This window comes from Motacilla alba, chromosome 3 (genome assembly GCF_015832195.1).
Source record: "Motacilla alba alba isolate MOTALB_02 chromosome 3, Motacilla_alba_V1.0_pri, whole genome shotgun sequence".
Taxonomy (NCBI): domain Eukaryota; kingdom Metazoa; phylum Chordata; class Aves; order Passeriformes; family Motacillidae; genus Motacilla; species Motacilla alba.
The window spans coordinates 2,890,412-2,911,832 of record NC_052018.1 but is presented as its reverse complement, the minus strand read 5'-3'; the positions used below and the strand labels follow the sequence as shown (position 1 = coordinate 2,911,832).

The 21,421-nt window shown below is 43.6% G+C and overlaps 1 protein-coding gene across 3 annotated transcripts in view; it reads left to right on the top strand.

Moving 5' to 3' along the window:
* The window catches only part of KIF13B (kinesin family member 13B), a 120,782-nt gene that overhangs the window by 8,004 nt on the left and 91,357 nt on the right, over positions 1 to 21,421 (top strand). For all 3 annotated transcript variants that reach the window (XM_038130311.1, XM_038130312.1, XM_038130310.1), the window contains exon 2: positions 3,856 to 3,949. In XM_038130311.1, the coding sequence (XP_037986239.1) occupies positions 3,856 to 3,949 (94 nt within the window). The remainder of the gene's footprint in view (positions 1 to 3,855; positions 3,950 to 21,421) is intronic.

Here is a 21,421-nt window from a genome sequence, read left to right as displayed (position 1 = left end):
AAAGTAAGGGTGGAGTCCTTGTGTGATCATATCCAAAAGAGCAGGCAGATAATTTGACTATAAGGCCAACCTGCTTTAATGATATTAAAAATGTAATGAGGTGGAAATGATGATGATATAAATTTCAGTCGTGGCTAATGTAAGATTCATCTCTCAGCGTACCAGAAGCATTAAAGAATTTAGAAATCTGCCAAAGAATGTAATGGAGGCAGAATTTGAAGGAAGTGAATGATATGCTGTTCAAACAGGATTTAAACTGTTTCTTCAGCTGAGAGTTTCCATGTGAGCCTTTGGCCAAGGTAACTGGGATAAGCAGCCTTAAGGCTGTCTGGATCCAGACCCAGCTTAGAGGCTCAATATAACTGTTTCTTAGGGGTTTGTTTCATGTGACACCATGAACTGGTGGAGCAGTTCATCTCAGCTGGGACAAGATCTCTCCCAGCTCCTCTCTTCCCTCTGCACAGGTCTCCCCACCTGTTTTCATGGCCAAGCTTTCAGTGGGCTGGTGGAGCTTTCCATAGGGTCTGGATACATCCATTTTCCATGTTGGGTCGTTTTCTGCTGTTGAAGTAACTTGAGATGACTTACAGAGGATCTGCTGAGCACGGTAGTGGCAGAAGGTGAGCAACAGGCACAGGAGGGAAGGACTGGAACCTCTCTGTTTGGAAATAGCTGCTAGTTTGGCTCACCACATCTTCCAAAATCATGCTGCACACCAAGGTGAGGGGTTTTGGCATGACCTCTGTGAGAGTGATAATCAAACAAGGTGTGTTGCACTGGACAAATTGGCTTTGAAACCTTTTTTCTTGCAACATTTGACTTTAAGGAAGTCTTTTATCCTGCCTGTGTGCTTTCTTAAGGGCATTTCACAAAGAGAGGTTTAATGAGCCCTGGTAAGATGGAGTTCACTGGGCAGTCACGGATGCAAAGCCTGCCATGGGCGTTCTCTCTCAAGAGCTGCATTAAAAAACGTGGCAGAAAGCATGCTGCTTGCAGACCTTTACGCTTTGCATGAGGCAGGTAAAACCCTTCCTCAGGAGCTGGGAAAAGCAGGTCACTGCAACACAGAGTGTTAATCACTAACCAGCCAGACCAAGATAAAGTGCCTTGTCGGATATGGGACGTACGAAGAGTGCGGTTTCATCTGAGCAAGCATGTGTTGCATATTAATGATAGGTAAATTGGCTTTCAGGGTGTGGGGAGAAATTAAAATAAACACTGGCTTCTGGAACTCGTCTGGCTCTTACTCCTTACAGTGTAATAACAGAGGAGCAATTTTGCTCAGGAGAATTGCAGTTTCATGTGACTGCCTGCTTTGGCCAGTGATCTTGAGCTTTGGCTTTCTTTGCTGCGTGTGAGGTGGCAAAAGGCTGTAACATTTCTTTCCAAAAATGTTCATGGAAGAAACTCCCTCTTATTGTGTCACTTAGCAGGAGAGACAAGTCTGCAAGATTCTGTGCAATAAGCACAGCCTGAGAGATTTCCAGACTGAGTTTATAAGGTGCTGTGAGGTGAAAGAGCAAGTACAGGTGACTGAGGAGGAAAGAGCAGAGATGAAGGAGGATGAGGATTATAATTAACATGATTAGACATGAGCGTATTTGGGTGATTCAGCTGAGGTGCTGAACCCTGTGTGGAGGTTATTCCGCGTAGCCCCTCGTCATCCCGGCATGGAAGGGTGTGAACAGTGTGTCATGGCCATTGGAATCAGCACTTGGGAGTCCTTTCCAGGGCCAGTGTCACCGTCCATGGACATGTTTGTGTGCAGGCCCTGTGTCCTGGGTGTCTGTAGCAGTGACTTTGGGGGTGAACAGTGTGTCATGGCCATCAGAATCAGCACCTGGGAGCCCTTTCCAGGGTTAGTGTCACTGTTCAGAGACCTGTGTGCAGGCCCCATGTCCTGGGTGTCTGTAGCTGTGACTTTGGGGGTGAACAGTGTGTCATGGCCATTGGAATCAGCACTTGGGAACCCTTTCCAGGGCCAGTGTCACTGCGCAGGGACATGTTTGTGTGCAGGTCCTGTGTCCTGGGTGTCTGTAGTTGTGACTTTGGGGATGAACAGTGTCATAGCCACTGACACTGGGAGCCTTGGGAGCTCTTTCCAGGGCCAGTGTCACCGTGCATGGACATGTTTGTGTCCAGACTCCACGTCCTGGGTGTCTGTAGCAGTGACTTTGGGGGTGAACAGTGTGTCATGGCCACCAGAATCAGCACCTGGGAGCCCTTTCCAGGGTTAGTGTCACTGCGCAGGGACATGTTTGTGTCCAGACCCCACGTCCTGGGTGTCTGTAGCAGTGACTTTGGGGGTGAACAGTGTCATAGCCACTGACACTGGGAGCCTTGGGAGCTCTTTCCAGGGCCAGTGTCACTGTGCATGGACATGTTTGTGTCCAGACTCCACATCCTGGGTGTCTGTAGCAGTGACTTTGGGAGTGAACAGTGTGTCATGGCCACCAGAATCAGCACCTGGGAGCCCTTTCCAGGGTTAGTGTCACTATTCAGAGACCTGTGTGCAGGCCCCGTGTCCTGGGTGTCTGTAGCTATGACTTTGGGGGTGAACAGTGTGTCATGGCCATTGGAATCAGCACTTGTGAACCCTTTCCAGGGCCATTGCCACTGTGCAGGGACTTGTTTGTGTGCAGGCCCCACGTCCTGGGTGTCTGTAGCAGTGACTTTGGCCATGACACCCATCAGAATCACCCCTTGGGAGCCCTTTCCAGGGTTAGTGTCACTGTGCAGGGACATGTTTGTGTGCAGGCCCCACGTCCTGAGTGTCTGTAGCAGTGACTTTGGCCATGACACCCATCAGAATCACCCCTTGAGAGCCCTTTCCAGGGCCACTGTCACTGTGCATGGACATGTTTGTGTCCAGACTCCACGTCCTGGGTGTCTGTAGCAGTGACTTTGGGGGTGAACAGTGTGTCATGGCCATTGGAATCAGCACTTGTGAACCCTTTCCAGGGCCATTGCCACTGTGCAGGGACTTGTTTCTGTGCAGGCCCCATGTCCTGGGTGTCTGTAGCAGTGACTTTGGCCCTGACACCCATCAGAATCACCCCTTGGGAGCCCTTTCCAGGGTTAGTGTCACTGTTCAGGGACTTGTTTGTGCCCAGGCCCCACATCCTATAGCAGTGACTTTGGGTGCAGGCTGTGTGCTTTCTCCCATTCCTAACTCCATTTGTCACTGGGTGGATACCTTGGGCTGCTGTCAGTGTTATCTGAAGCTTTTATTTTGCTTTCCCCGCCTCTATGGCTGAGAATTCTCACACACTCCAAATATCCTCGTTACTCATAGTCCACATCCCACTGCTTGGCGTCACTTGGGAGAGCTGGACTCGCCTGGAGCCTGTGGGGGAAGGACAAGCCCTTTTCTACGTGCTTGCACCTAAATTATTTTTGATGGGACTTGAATTTCTGCGAGCAGGTGCCCCAGGACTGACAGCTGGCACCGTATCACAGCAGTGGCCGGGGAAAATGTGCTGCAGATGGCAGGGCCAGCTTTCCCTGCGAGGCATTGAGGGAGCAATAAGAAGAGCTGTCAAAGTGGTACCAAGCCTAAATGGTTCTTTTCCCCCCAGAAGAAATTTCATACTGCCCTTGTATATGCTGATTGTCCTTCAGTGAAACCCAAATGCTTTTTCTTGCTTTGAAAAGAGTGCTTGCTTTAAAGCTGGACAGGATCCATCCCATCAGAATATCCCTAGAAGTGGAATTTGGCAAAAGTCCTGTTTCTATTCTCTGGCTGATGGGTGGCTGTCAGACTGCATGAATAAATTTGGTGTCTGGAGGAAGTAATGGTGTATATAATCCTAGTGCTTTAGGAGCAGCACTTGACACTCTCTCATTTCTTTATAGAGCTTGATCTGCATACAAAATGTGTGGTGGATGTGGATGCAAACAAGGTTATTCTTCACCCCGTAAACACCAACCTTTCAAAAGGAGATGCCAGGTAAGATTTTTGAATTGGGAAGGTCAGATTGCATAAATTAAATATGAGTCTAACAACTAGGAAATGTAGGCCTTGATAGAAGGCTTTTAGTTAAAAAATTATGTATATTCTTTCCGCAGTGTAATTGCCATCATCCATAAAATAATGCTGATTTTTACCCTGCTGGGAAGTTGCTTTTAAAACCTTGTGCCTTTTCTTCCTGCTCCCAACAATGTGTTAGTGGTTAATGGGTCCATGAACATTCATTTTTTTCTCATGTGCTGCTATGGGACAGGAGAAATTTAAATCTGCAAAACAATTTGAGCGGAGCATAGTTTGTGATTTTGGAATGAAATTAAATTTTCACAGTTGTCGTGGTGTAAGAAGGTGTCATGTTTTCATGGTGTAAGAAGGTGAATGGGAACATTCTGGAGAGATGTAGCTCTAGGAATTTCTTGACAGTGGGGCATTCCATGCACCAAAAAATCCGTGGAGAAGTTTGTGTCAGAACTGGCATTAATCTATTAAATTACTGTGAAACTGAAAAGTCACGTAGTGAGTGATAGAGTTAAGTTTGTGACTATTTAATTTATTGCTTGATGCAAGGGGAGGAAATGGAAAAATACATGCATGAAACAAAATAATGGTGCAGGAAAAGGCAAAACCTGTTGCTGGATGTCTGCAGTCAGTCGTCTGTTTTCTGGGGGGAAGAAGGGAAGAGGTCTTAAGGATAACAGGGGGAAAATTCTATGTATTAAATTAAACTCATAGAAAAGCTTTGTTTAAATTTTCTTGTGATGTTGAGCTGTGTATCAGGGGTCAGTATTCATTAACTGATCTCTGATAATTTCAACTCCCCAAACCCAAGTGGACAAGGGAAGAGATCATCAGGTGCAGTACTTACCTTCCATTGTCATTAGCTGAAAGATTTATTACAGACAGTGGGACTGGAGCTTTAATAAGTTACTTAAAACCAAACAGGCTGTGTGTGGGGGTGTGTTTTTGTTTGTATCAATGTCCTCCTCCTCCAGGAACATGTGCATTGTTCAGCTGCCAAAACCCTACGTCGATTTGAGCCTCTAAAAACGGCAGGAAATTGAGATTTTCAGAAGCCAAGTCAGTCACAGCTGGATTAAAAACATTACTCGTAGTTTCTCTAAAACATGGCAATGAAATGCCTGGTTTATAGTCCCTAATATGTGTTTAAAAATGTTCATGGGGCAGCCACACATCATGCAAATCGTGTCCCTTGGCAGGGGAGGGCTGAGTTGGCAGTGGCTTGAGGTCCCAGACATGGTGGTGAGCTCAGTGAGAGAAGAATGCTTCATTTGCATCCTCACAAATGGCCATTGCTAATCTAAGCAGGAAGCATAGGAAATTTATCTGGGGTGATTTAATAGAAGAGGGGAAAGTGGAGGCCCATTAACTGCACTGTGGGTTTGCCTGGACATGGTGAGACAGCAGATCCCAAAAACACAAGTTGGAGCGATGAGGGTTTGGAACAGGGTTCTTTTGGAACAGGTTACACCCTTGGGAGGCTGCTGCTGAATTGTCTTGGCTGCTACAGCTCCATCAGAGCAATCTTAAATATCAGCTCAAGGAAAAGGTTAGTTGTAGTGGCAGGTTTTCTAAGTCTGGGGTTTAATTTATGCTCAGGTTCTGCTTCTGTTTCCAAATCCACCATCAACTACTTTGCCTTCTGTTACAAAATCAATTCCTTTGGATTTCGGAGTTTTCTGGTGTCTCAAGTGAGCTGAAGGAATTCTGGCAAACCTTTTAATTAAACAGGGAAAAGAAGTAATTAATATTGTAAATACACAGTTTAGCTGCTTGCAAAGCAGGGCATGTTTGGAAACCTCCAGAGCTTTGTTGCATTTCTCATTGGGATGCCAGGGTCAATTTAGGAACTAGGAAAAGAATTTTAGAGACAGAATTCAGTGCTGTCACCTCCCCACTCGTCATGACTCAGCCTTGGTCTGGCAGGGAGTGACATTTGGAAAAACAACCCATGACTTTTGGATTTAAGCATTTTTTCCCCCAGTTCCATCCTCTCTGGGACAAACCAAGTCTGGGAGACGAGGAGAAGCAAATAGATCCCCCAACTTGAGATGTGTGGGACCTGACTGTTGCATAGGGCAAATTGTGTCCATTAATTGCCATGGAAATATTCCTAGGTCTTCAGAAAAGTGTCTGGAGCTGTTTCAAATTTGGCATTAAAAATTAAGGAATGTTTTGAAAATCCTGGTTGGATAACTGATGGACCTCAGTTCTTCTTGTGTCTACAAACGGAATATATTATTTATACATTTATCTAGAGACTTGAGAATTAATAAGTACATGTAAAACACTTGCTCTTAAAAAAAGTCTCTCTTCATATGGCTGGAAAAAAATGTGGTATTCTCCTGTTATTCCTTAACCAAGAAATGACCTTTCCTGAGCTGGAGAGAGGCAGCAGTTATTTTATTGAGCAATCCTTAATGCTGTTGTGCAGGTTTCAGTAACTTGATCACGTACAAAAGATCAATTTTAAAATCCGTGGGCTGACCTCCAGGCTGGGCAGGCTTTGCTATTAACCTTGGGCTGTTGAGGGGGTGGCTTTGGTTGGGTGGTGGTTTCTTGTGTTAAAATTAAAATTATAGTGTGTGGAAATGCTCACCCTTTTCTTTAGCTGCCATCACAAAATTAATTGTGACAGATCCTCGAGTTCTGTCACAAATTTCCCCAAATGACCTCTGTAAATCAAAACCTCCCCTCAAGGATGTGTGAAGCTCCAGGGATTCTGCGGATGGATAATATCATTAGCATGACTTGTCCCCTCTTTTGTTTGCCTTCCTGAGCTGTCTGCTCCCTCTGCTCTCCCTGGTGCAAAGGTCAAGGCTGAAGTTTCTTTATCTACTCGGGATTTACTCCGTGCTGCAAAGATTACTCACAGCATTCTTACTCGGTGGCTGGGGCTTGGAAGAGGGTGTGAACTCATTGTGGTTGAAGTAAATAGATAAGTCCTGGGCAACAATTGGAATGTTTATGGGAATTAATTTTTTGGAAAATCTCCAAATTGACTCTTAATTACTCCAGGTTCCTTTCTAGCCTTTTTTTTTTAAAACCATCAATTTGCTTGTGGTGTAATTTTACATCTCCCATACAAGACCTGTTAAAAAGATAGAAATTTTTTTGGACAAATCAGACAAAGGAGGTTTATTCTGTCTTGCAGACATAACTGTAATTGATGTGTAACTGATATGAGCTCAGAGATCAGTGGTGTATCAGTCTGGCACAGCCCTGTGAATCAGCCGTGGTATTTGTAAGGCAAAGCGTTCATTAAATCTGCCCAGCAAACCCTCTGAGCCTTTTTATTAAGAGAAAATGCTTAAAAATGAAACAAGTGCTGACTTCACTGTACTTTTGTTGCAGTTTGTGGTTTCTAGCTGCTTTCCCCCTTGTTTTGCAGAACAGAGAGATTCCAAAGACTGGCACAGGGTAAAAAAATCTTCCAAGGAGTGAGTGCAGCTAACTGGAGCTGACAAGTGTGTTAAACCAGGCTGGGTTTTTCCACTTCAGCTATTGTAATGTCTTTATAATTAGTGCTTTGTAGTAGATAATTCAGTAATTGAGGATCTTTATGAAGATTTGCTTTTAAGTTATCTATTTCTGGATTTAAACCAGTTTACTTTCCTATACCCACACACACAGGTTGTTTTTTGGGTTTTTTTTTTTTTTTGCTCATGAAGTCATGGTGCTTAAACTCAATTTGCTTGTTTTTAAGGAGTTCTGGAAATTTAGAAAAAAAATCTTGAGTATTTTTGTAGCCTTGCAGCAGCTGAGTTCAGTGATTTCTGCTTTGATGAGGAACTGGGTGAAGCCCAATATTTTACATAGGAAAGAATATCTTTAGAAGATTCTTCTGCCATTCCAACTCTTGTTTTCTTTCTGAAACATATAACAGTCCTGAAGAAGGCTGTGAGGAGATGGGGCTTGGAGCAACCTGTCATGGTGGAAAATGTCACTGCCCATGGCAGGGGGTTGGAATGGGGTGAGCTTTAAGGTCCTTCCAACCCAAACTATGATTCAGATGGGTAATAAATTGCTGATTTCAGGTGGATGATGGCCTTCAGGCAGGAGTTGGGTTAAAATGAACAGCCCAGTGTGTTAAAACTTTCCTGAGTTTGTCTTTGGAGTAAAGTTTCTTTCTTCTTATAAAGCTGAAGAAGCTTTTAATCCTTTTGAAGGAATGAAGATTAGGGCCAATTCAGACAGAATCCTGGCAAAGATGTAGATATTGAGAAAACACTACCAGAAAACAAGAATTAGGGTCTCAAGGACCAAGCAATGTTAATTCGCTCTTTTTGAAGGGTTAGGCACAAAGTGGAGGAATGCTAACAAACACACGGGACTTGGAATTTAAAAACAAACAAAAAACTGGAATGGGGTGTTCTTGCAAGCCCACACAAGCTCCCTGTGCTCTGTGTTAGCCAGGAATCCCGTGCTGGGGAGGCGGGATAAGCTCCTGCTTGGTACAGCCTGGGCAGTTACACAATGTTGGGTCTGCCCAGAGCAAGGTGAAGCCGCCTTTCACCTGCCTGGGGTGTGTGGGTGACTCCTTAGCGTGACTCCAGAACTCCCCTTCAAGCTGCTAAAAGCTGAAAATAAGTCGTGGCTTAGTAGCTCTTGCTATGGGGAGTGTTAGAGACCTCGAGATCCCTCGATCGTGATGGGAAATGCTAATTTTAGTGTGGAAGTGCCTGAGTGATGAGGTGGTAAAAGTGCACGTAAATTGATTTGCTGTGAGAAAATTATAGATAAGGGAGTGTGTTGGTTGGGGTAAATGTACATTGAGTGGAAAAACAGTTAAATTAAAAAATACCTCTGTGATGTGACAAAGTACATATATATCACGTATTTCAGTGAGCTATACAAGGAATATATGTGGAATAATAAGCAAAAAATCCAGTTTAAAATTTTGGCAAAAACTGAACACATCATGGTCCAATTACCTTTGTTCTATATCTTACCATTTTCTGCACACAAACGTCCATTTGCCTCACTCACAGAGTTGAGATTCCTAGAGAGGAAATGCTGACAGGATTATATAGATGTCCTTAAATGTGTAGATATATGAGCACTGAAAAAGTTGACTGGCAGGAGTAACCAGGAAAAATTGACTTTTAGAAAATAACTCATGGCAGCAGGAGCATGTTGGGGTGCAGACTTCACTTCCACCCTCAGAAAGGACATGCTTGATCAGAAAAGGAGGCAAACGTATGAAGGCATTGCTATTTATGGAACTAATCTGCAGAACTCCACACTCCCAAGAAAACAGGCAATTACTGGTAGAGAGTCATGGAAAAATGCCCACATTTTCTTGAAAATCACCCAGGATCCGGCCTGATGTTAGGCAAGAACAACTTGGAGAGCTGTCTCATCTCAGGCATCTGTGTCCCCAGCTGTTCCCTGCATTCGATTGAGGAGTCTCAGCTGTTGGACACCACCAGAAATGGAATATTGGGCTCTCTGAGACCATTTGCATGCTGTGGTATGGTTGCTATTTGACAGCAAAGCAATTTAAAGGGAGAAAAATTGTCTTAGAAGATGGGTGAAAGCTAATTGCTGTGCCTTTGCTTCTCCATATCTTTCCTGGCATTGTATTAATTCAGTATAAACCACTCGGGGATGGAGAAAATTCAGATTAGGGTGTGTGGAAGGGACACACAGTTGTATTAAGCAGGAATGGCTCCCGTGGCTGAGGTGTCACGCTGGTGCATAAAATTCTGAGAATGAAAATTCTGGGTTAGATGTTATCTCAGCATTGTCATCCAGGGAACAGATTTGTGCAGTGTTTTCATGTGCAGCAATGTTCCAGGAAGTTAGGGGGGCAGGGAGTGTGTGTGTGTGTGTGTGTATTCCTGAGGCCAAGAGCTGACATCCAGAAGAAAGGGAAGTCTGCCCCTCCTGACATCCAAGCTGGTGGGTTTTGGGCACAGAACAGCCCACAGGAAGTTCATGTTTGCAAAAACAGCACCATGAGATTTTCCTGTACTGCCAGCTTGGCCTCTGCACCCTTGCTCAACTCTTACTTCAAGCATGAGCTTGTTCTGTAAAATTATAGTTATTTCTGCTGGATTTTATTGGTTACTGAACAGCGTAAAGAAGTTGGAAGAGAATAGAAAAATAAGGCTGATTTGCAATTGACAGAGTCATTTAAATGAGTGAATGAAATTGCTTTTTCAGTCCACTGTCAAAGCTTATTTTGTAGGAAGTGGTATTAAACCTATAATTTGGAGGTGAACTTGTGCTGGGGGAGGTTTAGGTTGGATATTAAGAACAATTTCTTTACTGAGAGGATTTCAAACCTTGGAAAGGGGCTGCCCAGGGATGTGCTGGAGTCTCCATCACCAGAAGGATTTAAAAGTCGTGTGGATGTGGCACTTGGGGACTTGATGGTTTTAGAGGACTTCTCTTAATTTGTGTGTGTGCTAATTAAGGCTAGACTGCATCCAGCTGCCAGTCATCTCCTTCTCTCAAAATTATCTTCTGATGTAAAAATGATATGACTAAACACTTCTGATGAGTTTCTGCAGTAGCTAGAAATAATTAAAAGTGTCCAGGGGACAGCAGGAATGGCACACAGGGCTCTGCCACTGCACCTCCTGAGGCCTTGGCTGCACAAGGGAGAAATTAATTTGCACAAGGAGGTGAAGGCTCACCATATAAACTCCTTATCTCGTGTAAAATTGAGAAGTGGGAGTTCTGCCAGGAGAGAAGGGGGTTGCTGTGCTTTTGAGGAAGTGTTTGCTCCGGCTCACGTGCTTTGACTGAAGTAAAAGTGAAAATCCGAGACAGAAACCCTGCATTAATTTTTGTGATGGATAAAAAGTAAACAGAAATTTTGAGCTGTGCTTGTGTGTGTTAATGTGCTTAAAACAGACCTGTAACCTATTTTGTGTTGCTGAAGTAAATAAATGTTGAGGCTTGTGTTAATGATTTCTTTTATAGCTGGTTTCCCTTCCCACTAGCTGGGTCACACCTATTTATGTCTACCTTTTTTAGTGGCAAACATAGTCATAGCTAATTAGGATTAAAAGCTTTGTGCCCATGTGGCAAGTGAAAACTGCTTTAACATGAGCCATAACCTGCTCAAGTGAGAATTGAGTGGCCATGTCACTACTGGAATCATCCTTGCCCCTCCCCATATTCCTTGGATGAACATCAGAGGCCCTTTTTTGATCTTGCTGCTCGCTTGACCAAGTGGGTAATAACCTGCTGCATTTGAGGGAAAGAGCAAATTAGATGAAAAATTCATTTGTTTCACATGATGTGATCTGAAGTACAACCCTCAACTTGTGCTTTATTGATTCTTAATCTCTGGTGCTTTTTCTCCTTAAAAGCCAAAACATTTGTCAAGTACCTGCAGCCTTAATTCTTCACTAAATGGAAGGGTTTTGCCGGACAATCTGCCTGCAGGTTCTGAAGTACTCGTGGGATTATTGATCTGCTTTCAGACAGCATGTGGAGGCTGGTGGTGATAATTGCTCAGCATCCAGCCCTTCAGGAAAACTCCTCTGAAGCTGGCAAAGGGTTTTGGCTGGGATTTCTCTGAGGAGTTGACTTGTGCTGCAAACAGCAGGTTGCCTGTGGTCCCTTCCCAACAGTAGGGGCCACTTCCCAGAGCTGGGTTGTCTTCTTGAAAAAACCTCAATGCAACCAGAAAACAAAACCAAAACCCCTCTTGGTGCCATGTTGAAGCTATTAAAATAATGTGTTTAATATTTGAGTGGAATGTAGCTTTTATTGAACCATTTATGGCAATTTTGAGGGAACTATCTCGACAGTTTTGGTTTTCAAGCCTACCTGTGTCTGAAGCTTCCAGTAACAGGTTGTTGAAGCTTCAGGGAGACTGTGAAGTTTTAATTGTTTTCTTGACTTGTTAAATCTACAAAATAGACAAATTCTTTTGTTTTAAGAGGAGTCTTTCTCCTTCTCTTTCTCTATATATATCACTGTTTTTATGTTCGACCAATTTTGTTCGGCAGATGTTTGAGTATAAATTCCAAAATCTTGATCTCAGATTAATATAATGAGATCAGAAAGAGATGCAAGAGAGGATATTTCCCACCCTCCAACATGATTGATTAGAAATAACCAGGATAACTTTGTGCTGTAAAGCTCTCCCACTCCCTGTTACAGTCTTTTTGATTGTGTGGATGTGTCCCCCAGGCTAATTTGAAATAAGATAATCTGAATGTTCAGGGTTTGATGCTCTTCTAAGAAGGTGGATGATGCCTCATCATATTATCAGTGATTGTATGGTCAGCTGGAAGGCACAGGCAGATAATATCACATATAGTCTTCTCATTTCCTTGTGTTTTGGGAAATGGAATAGGAAAACTATCAGGGTTTGTTTTCTAAATTATATACAGGTTTAGTGTGAAAAGTGAAGAAAAGGAGAAACCTCTTAGTGTCTTACAGTCATTGTCCTGAGGAAATTTGAACAAGTTTTTAGTTACTTCAGTGCATCAGTTTGAGGTAATTTGTCCTTTTTTTGTTATGGTGGTGTTATTTTTAGGATGGCAGTGTTGCACTTGATGCTACCTTACACTTGTGGAGTTTATTCTGATTTTGTCACAGCTCTGTAAAGTCTGAAATGAAGCTACTGAGTGCAGAGGAGCTTGTTTCTGTGTGTGTTTGTTACAGTAAAATGAGAAAATTGGAACTGCTTTAGCACCTCAAGATTTGCCTCAATATTTGACATTCTTCTACCTATTTGAATTTCAGTAGATGAGGAAAACCACAACAGACCTGTTTGTTCATCTCCTCCAGTGAGGAGAAATCAGCAACTAGCATCTTGTAGGTATCTCTGCTTTCTGTTTTAATGAGCTTGGTCTGCAGGAATGCAGCATCTGCTGCTCTTGCATGGGCAGCACCCTTCCCTCTGCTGGGAATGCTCTTCCTTCCTGGAAAGAAGCTCTGGAAGTCTGGCTGTTTATGGCCTCCTCCTAAAAGCAGCACTAAATTTTGTGTTGTTGCAGTTTTAGAAGTACCAAACTATCTTTTCTTGGTTGTAATTTGCATTAAAATAAGTTATGTCTTTATCCATTTGTTTTGTGTGGACCAGGACAGATTCTGGGGGTATAAATCTGCCTGTGGGATGAGCGTTGCATTCACTGCTCTGGGAGAGTGTGAAATAAAATGACATTTTAATTAGTGCTCAGAAGTTCATGGCAGCCTTGATAAGCATAAGGTTTGATAAGCATATACTGCTTTACACATCTAATTATCCAATTGGAGCTCCTTTGAGGAGGGGAGCAGTCAGGGTAATGGTGATTTTTTTGGCTAAAGGAAGAGGACTGGACATAAAGGATATCAGGAGAGGAAAGATGGACTTCTCTAAGAGTGGTGGCTGCATGAGGGGATTTAAGTTTTGTCTCAGCTCTACCATGTGCTTCTTATCTGACTCTGAACTGCGGATTCCTCTCTTCCATTTCAGGCCTCTAAAATAAATCTAGCATTTTTCCCATTTTTTGGTTGCTATCTAGTCCAAGAAGCATTTCACTGTGTGGGAGGGTGGCTTTTTATTGTTGGAGGAGGTTGGTTTTTGGTTTGTTCTTCTTGTTATTGTTGTCGTCTTGGGGTTTTTTGTGTTAGGGGATTTTTTGGTCTTTTTTTTTTTTTTTCCCCAGCAAGAAGCTTCCTGTGCTGGTATATAATTAATTGGGTCACATCATTCAGTGGGGCCAGAACTCTGGGCCTTTATTTTGGTAGTGACGTAAGGAAACCCTATATCTTAATGTGTATTGTCTGAGGTTCTTAGGCTCATCCACTTTACTTGAATTTTCAGCCTTTTGGAAAGCACAATACCATTTTCTTCTTTCTCCTCGGGGTTTGTAGCCTCCTGCCAGCATTTTGTTCTGTCCCTCAGCAGTTGTAGCCTTACTGTGCTGATCAGATAAATGAAATGAAGGAACAGGATATCCACTCAGCTTTATCTGAGCAGTCCTGCAGTGACGAGCACTTCCAGCTCTCTGGGTTTTTTAAAGCATTTCTTGGCATACGTTTATGATCTGAATTTTATCTATACTTGGCAGCAAATACAAGCACACAAAAAATAGTACCTAATATGAATAACTCCCATCAAAATTTAGCTCTGATCAAACTGCCAGAAGTCAGGGTTAGATGGGATCTTGGGAAAGAATTGTTCCATGTAAGGAGGCCCTGGCACAGGTTGCCCAGAGAAGCTGTGGCTGCCCCTGGATCCCTGGAAGTGTCCAAGGCCAGGTTGGACAGGGCTTGGAGCAATCTGGAACAGTGGAAGATGTCCCTGCTCTTGGCAGGGGTTTGAAAGTGGGAGATCTTTAAGGTCCTTTCCCACCCAAACCATCCTGGAATTCTATTGTAGTGACGTTATCCATTGTTTTATCCTTCTGTTAAACCTTTCCTTGGTTTGAAGGCTCTTCTCCCTACTCCTCTGAGCTCTTGGAATGGTATTTGCCATCAGCCAACTTCCATTTGAAATGTATGTATGTCACAGTCCCTATATTTCTGATTCCTTCTCAGAAAATGCACCTAAAGATAGTATCTTTGCAAAGTTTGCAGCCATGGCACCGTGGAGAGGGAGGATTACAATGCGCTCCGCAGAAACTTCAGAGGTGTGAAGTAAAAAAAAAAAAGACAAAAGGCAGAGGAAAACCATATGCAGATTTTGTGGCAGAGAAGAGAGAAATAAGGATGGTTGTGAGAGGAAGCAATTTTCTGGTTGCTGACACCACGTTTGCACCAGCTGCGGCTTACCAGCATCTCTAGTGCAGCTCTACAAGTTTTCTTGCTTAAACACCTGCCCTAAGCAGGCAAAGAGGCTGTGAAGCAACTTCTGCTGAAACTTCCCACCCTTGCTCTGCTCCCGCCTGTGCAAATCCTCTCTGCAGAGTTGGCACACGTGGTTTTATCTCTCCCTGTCGCCACTGAGGTGTCTTCCTGTGCTGCTAAGAGTTTAATTGAATTGCAGGAGGAGCCCTGGGAGGCCTTTCACAGTGTTCCCAGTGCAGGAATTATGTGGGATTAGTAGAACCATGGCAGGTTCACACTGCACAGGAGTGCAAGTGGTACGGAGTAATCTCAATTCTGTGTGCTAAGTAATTACTGCAGCATGTGGACACAGGTTTGGAATTGGAATGGGTCCCCCATGACCCCATTTCAGGTGATAATTAAGAATCTCGTGGTTAAGTAGTGAGCTGTTTTACTTGTGAATGTGGCACAAGGTGAAACTGGTGGAGTTCTCTGAGAGTGTGTGATGTATGTGCTGGTTCAGCTTTTTGTGAAATGATGTCAGTCTTAGGAATCAAAGAATGGTTTGAGCTGCAAGGGACCTTAAAGACCATCCCATTCCACCCCCTGCCATGGGCAGGACACCTTCCACTACCCCAGGCTGCTGCTCCAAGCCCCATCCAGCCTGGCCTTGGACACTTCCAATGATCCAGGGGCAGCCACAGCTTCTCTGGGCAGCCTGTGCCAGGGCCTCACCACCCTCACAGCCAGGAATTCCTTCCCAATATCCCACTCAAATCTCCCCTTTTCCAGTTCGAAGCCATTCCCCCTTGTCCTGTCCCTCTGTCCCTTGTCCCAAGTCCCTTTCCAGCTCTCCTGGAGCCCCTTTAGGCTCTGGAAGAGGCTCTGAGGTCTCCCTGCAGCCTTCTCCAGGTGAACACCCCCAGCTCTCCCAGCCTGGCTCCAGAGCAGAGGGGCTGCAGCTCTCAGAGCATCTCCATGGCCTCCTCTGGACTCAGCTCCATGTCTTCCTTGTGCTGGGTCCCCAGAGCTGATGCAGTGTCCCCTGTGAGGTCTCACCTGAGCAGGGCAATGAGGGAGAATCCCCCCCCCTTCCCCTGCTGCCCACGCTGTGGGTGAGCCCGTGGTAGTGTTGGCTTTCTGGGCTGAGATTGTTGTGCACTCTGTAGTCAAACATTTCCTCATACCTTTATTTTCTTCATCCTCTAGTTCCTGTTCAGGTTTCTCAGGTGACACTTTCCCAGGTCAGGTCATGCCACCAACCCCTTTCCAGAAACCATGGCTGAGCTTCTGGGTGCTCTGTGACAGCTCTTGCTGAGCAGGGAGATCACCTGGCTGCCTCCAGGTGAGAGAGGTGAGAGGCAGAGGAGTCCTGGAGTGCTTTGCAATTGCTGTTGGAGTGATGGCAGGCTTACTCATGGCACTCTTGGACACTGGGATGTGCCTCTGGAGTCACAGCCTGGAAGGGGCCTCTGGAGGTATCTGCTCCATCCCTCCCTCCTCAAGCAGGGTCTCCTGGAGCTGTTTTCCCAGGATTATGTCCAGATGTTTCTTTACTATCTCCAGAGATAATTGATGTAGCTCTCTGTGCATTAATAAAACCATAAGTTGTTTGTGTACTGCTGAAGAGTGACCCGATTCTGAGCGGAATTTGGATTGCACCTGCCTTGCTGAGATGTGGGAACTAAGCTGGCAGAACTCAGTATAAATACCAGCTGTCACTGGATAATTGTGTCCATAATTAATATGTTTGAAAGTGAGAGACAAGTTCGTTTTCAAGGCAGTAGTGATGTCAGCAGTTAATTGTAGCTTCATTTGTGAGGGGTTGTTGGCAAGCCACGAGTCTGCACCTTTTGGTAAATTCTATTTAGCAGGACATCCATCCAGAAACGATAAAAATTAATCACACGTATCTAATGGTCATCTTGAATAGTTATCTTCTAAATGAAAACTTGGTTTATACCTTGTGTTGAAGTGGTACCCAAAGAAATTCCAATTCAAGCAGTGCTGAGTGCTTCTTGTGTCATTGGCTGCTTTGGCTTGTGTGGACACAACCTCTGCAGGACGTCCTTTGTCCTAAAAAATCAAGGATTAAAAAATTGTTTTTTCTTTCAGTCATTTTTCATTTGGGGAACATCTTGCCTGACTTTTGGAGTTAACTCTGGGAGGTTCTTCAGCACATCAATGATTTTAACCTTTAGCAAAATTTTGCCAGACACCCTCCAGGTTACCATGGCTTTTGAAACAACATTTTTTTCCTTACTTTTTGAGCATTAACTACTTAGATCCTTGAAGGTGACAATGGCAGATGCTGGTAAAGTATTTTTCAAGTTTGCTGTAAGGAAAAACATTGGATAGGAGAAGATTTGAACAGAGTAATTCAGACACTGCAGGTGAGGTAGAAAGATGAGTGTTTAGGAGTTCATGTGTTCTGCTCATGCATGTGCCTTGCTGCAAATTTTGGCAGATACAACTCCAAAGACTTCACTGGCACTTACAAGTTCTAAAAGTGTTGCCAAGTTTATAAAAGTCATTAAACCTCCTTTATTGTCAGGATTAATGCTTAGAAAGAGCTTGATTCCTTTGGGAAAAGTATTGAAATCCATCCTTGCAGAAAAATGAAGTTAATTTTTATCACAAAAGAAAGTAACTCGACAATTTAGTTTCTCCTGGCATCCTTAGGCCAACAAGAAACTAATTACAGCATAATTGTGGTTTCTCCTGCTGTTGTCCCATCTGTGTACAGTGGTTTATAAAATATTATAAAAATTGAAGAAATGGCCATTAAGTTTAAAATCTTTGCTGTTTTGCAAATGATTGTGCTTGGAATTATGACTGGAGTTTTGGAGCAAGTTTTTAATCTGCATTTGCAGGGGAACCTAATGAAAAATAATGAGTTTTTAGTCAGACTTGAAAATCTATTTATGGGAACTCAAAAAGGGGGAAAAATCTTATGCTGAAACAGTTACTAAATTTTTAATTATGATTTGAAGGATGTCATTTGAAGACATTTTAAAACCTATTTATAAATCAGATTCTTTTAGAATACAGTACCAAAGGCAGTATGGAAAATGAGTAATAATGGCAGGAGTACTTGTTCTCCCTTAAAAGGAGATATTCAGTTTATTATTTGAATTCCAAGTCGCTGGAGCCTGTTCTTATGTGAGTCTCTTGCCACTGATGCTTTATAGGGAATCTTTTTCATTGCTAAACCAAGTGAATATATTCAAATTATGGCTTCTCCTATAAGGCTCATTTGTAGCCTTTTTCTATTATTAAATGCTGAAAGAAAGAAAATAAAAAAATCAGACCCATGGTGCATCTGACTTTTGGGGAGGGTTTCCTCTGTGTCTCAAACCTTATTTAAGGTTTTTGAGTGACAGAAGAGAAGGGACCCCAAAACTCCCTGTAGGGTGACCTCACCCTGTTGCCATGGCAGTGCCTCTTCCCAGGAAGGGCACAGTGCCCCAGACAAAGCAAACTTGTCCAAAGGGAGAATTATCTGTTGCTACAGGATTTGTGCAGAGACCTGTAGTGATCGCAAAGGATAAAGAACGGCCCATTGGAAGTGATTTCAGTGCTTTCAAGGTGATGCTTGTTCAGGGGGTGCCTCTTTTTCTCCTTCCCAGTCATCTCCTTTCCCTTTCATCCATCATGTTTGTGATGTACAAACACGGATAAGCAAACTGTTGGCTTGATCTGAGTGGAATATAACAAATTATAGAATGGTTTGGGTGGGAAGGGACCTTAAAAATCATCCCATTCCAACTCCAACACCTTCTACTATCCCAAGCCCCGTCCAGCCTGGCTTTGAACACTTCATGGATCCAGGAGCAGCCACAACTTCGCTGGGCAACCTCTGCAAGTGTTTTACCACTCCTGAAGTATTCTGGGGAGCACAGTTCTCATTCCTGTCTGGTCCATCAGTTTGCTGCCCAGGAAGCAGAATTAGATGGATTAATGAATTTTTGGGGTTCCAGTCAGCCGTTAAATGCTGCAGAGTAGTTGTAACACCAAACTGGGGTGGTTTTGTCCTGTGCTGGGTCTGAGTAGCACTTTTCCACCTCTGAGCTTCTAATGCAGGGTATTTAAGTTCAGGAAGGCCAACCCCAGATCTGAGCAATTCTGAGGAGGCATCAAAACCCAGCATTTTCTGCCCTCTTGGGTGAATCTCCCTTTTTAAAGGGCATGCTTTTCCTGGCCTGGTGTTCTTGCCTAGGTGACCAGAGCTGCTCTAAATGTTTTATTAATTTTTAATTAATTCAGGGCTATGAGTTACTTCACCAATAACTTGGAGTATTTGATGGAATCAGTGAAGTGAGCATGTGGCAGCTTTGTCTGCTGGCTCACAATTCTCCCTGAAGCCATAAAAAGAGCTGCCAGTGCTGGAGTTTTGTTTTAACCCCCTGCAAGGTTTACCTTGCCATTTATCAACTGAAACAATGCAGCCACAGAGAACTTCAAAGTCTCTTTGTTTCACAGCAATGATCCAGGCAGAGCAGGTTCCTTCCTGTAAACACTCACTTTCCATGGCTCAAAGTCTTTATTTTTAAAAGTGCCTTTATTAGGAATCAAGGTTTGTTGCCTTGTCCAAGAGTTTTTCAGTGTGTATGATCCTTCTGTGCAGTGGGAAATTAAACTAATCATTCCATATTCTTAGGGAATTGGACAGGGTGGATTGAAATGAGGGGTTTTTTTTGTGTTGATTTTTAAAAATGTTTCTACATGCTATAACTTTTTATTCCTGATAGTTAAAGGTAGACCTTGCACACGGAACCACCAATGAGTATCATGTTTATCTGATGAATCACTGCTTCAAAATAGCCTATTCCCTTTCATCAGGTTTTTAATTAGCAGTGGTTTAGGATCTGATGAAGATGGAAATATTGTTGATCATCTGAAACTGTTTATCGCAGTGAAAGATTTACTGCTGATAAGTCTTTGTGGTGTCAGCAACAAAAGTGATGCTGGTTCAACACTGCTCATTCTAACTCCAAACCCTACCAGGTAAATGGGGGCCAATTGAGTTGTTTGAAATGACAGCTGTTTTCTAATAATCTGCGTGATTAATTATTCCCTATTCTACCTTCTGTCCCTACCTTGTTTACTGATACTGTCTGCTCATCTCCTGGCACTCAAGACTTCTGATGCCATGGAGATTTTGGTTGAGGATCTGTGCTGTTCTCATGTGGGGATCCCTCTTTAGGTGGAGCATTAGTGTAGCGTTTTCCTTGACAGAAACCTGAAATGCCTGTTGATAGATTTATGTTTTCCATTTAGCTAAAGCAAAAGAAAAAAAAAAAAAACCAAACCAGAATTTTTATTTCTGCCCTTTGGTAGTTGAAAATTAGGTGCTTTTAAAATTTTTTGCAGTAGTTGTTCTGTGAAAATAAGGCCATTTTCCATGCTGTAGCCTTGTGTGTCTGCTCTTTGCCGTGGCATTTTTCATTCTGTGATTTTATTGAAATAATTCAGTAAAAGATCCATTCCCATTATATAAACCACATAGTCTGTAAGCTGGGAGTATGGAATAGCTCTAGCTGCTTATCCCTTGTTTCTTAATTCTTTATAAGGAGGTCTCATGGAAAGGTTTGTAAGACACCTCAGGATAGGACTGAAGATAAAATGTTGTATTTTGTGTGTAAGATACGTTCTGTCAGCATGTATTTGTCACATTACTGAAATTACTTTGTTTTGCTGAAGTATACCTTCACACCACAGGTTTTAGAGGCTGAGGGATCATAAATAGTGAAGTATTTCATGTGCTGGAGGTACCAGAGGACCTCAGTGCTTGATACAAAGTGCCACCATCACCTTGGAAACCTGTGTTGTGACAAGGGAAAGGTGGCATCAAGACCAAATGTATGAAAGCCTAAAACTAGAAAACTACAAATTGGGAATTTATCTGTACCATTCTTAATGGAAAGGTTATAAACTACTGGAACTGGATGTGACAGGTAACAATGAGTTCTTGTTGGCAGGAAAGAGGATAAGTTTCAGAAGGGAGCAGTGATGGCTGAATGTAATTGTGGAGCTGGTGTTTGCAAGGTGAGGTTGGCTGTGGAACTTCTCTTTCCAGCTTTAATATTTCTGAATATTGAGAGGATATGATGGGCAGACTTAGTGTGGTGCATGGTTGTGGTGTGGGTTGGATGGGACTTTAAAGCTCATCCAGTCCCACCCCCTGCCATGGGCAGGGACACCTTCCACTATCCCAGGCTGATTTAAGCCCCATCCAGCCTGGCCTTGGACATTTCCAGGGATCGAGGGGCAGCAACAGCTGCTCTGGGCTGGGGCCTCCCCACCTTCACAGGGAACAATTCTGTCCCAATATCCCATCCATCCCTGCCCTCTGGCACTGGGAAGCCATTCTCTGTGTCCTGTCCCTCCATGTCTTGTCCCAAGTCCCTCTCCAGCTCTCCTGGAGCCCCTTTGGGTTCTGCAGGGTTCTGGTTGCCTTGGCAGGAGCAACTCCGTGAAACCTCGGTTAATGTGGCAGAAGGGAGGAATGATCTGGGACAAAGCAGGGCAATACTTTGGTTTTGGGCCTTAGGAAATACCATCTCCTTCCTCTTCCCTTCTTTCTGAAGGCCTTCAGTGCTGGACCAAATGATTTGTGCTATGAAATTCTCTTCCTTAGGTTGGCATGAGTGGCAATAAAACACGGAGCAGGGACGGGGGATGAGAAAAACTGAGCTCAGGCTCTGCTGCCAACAC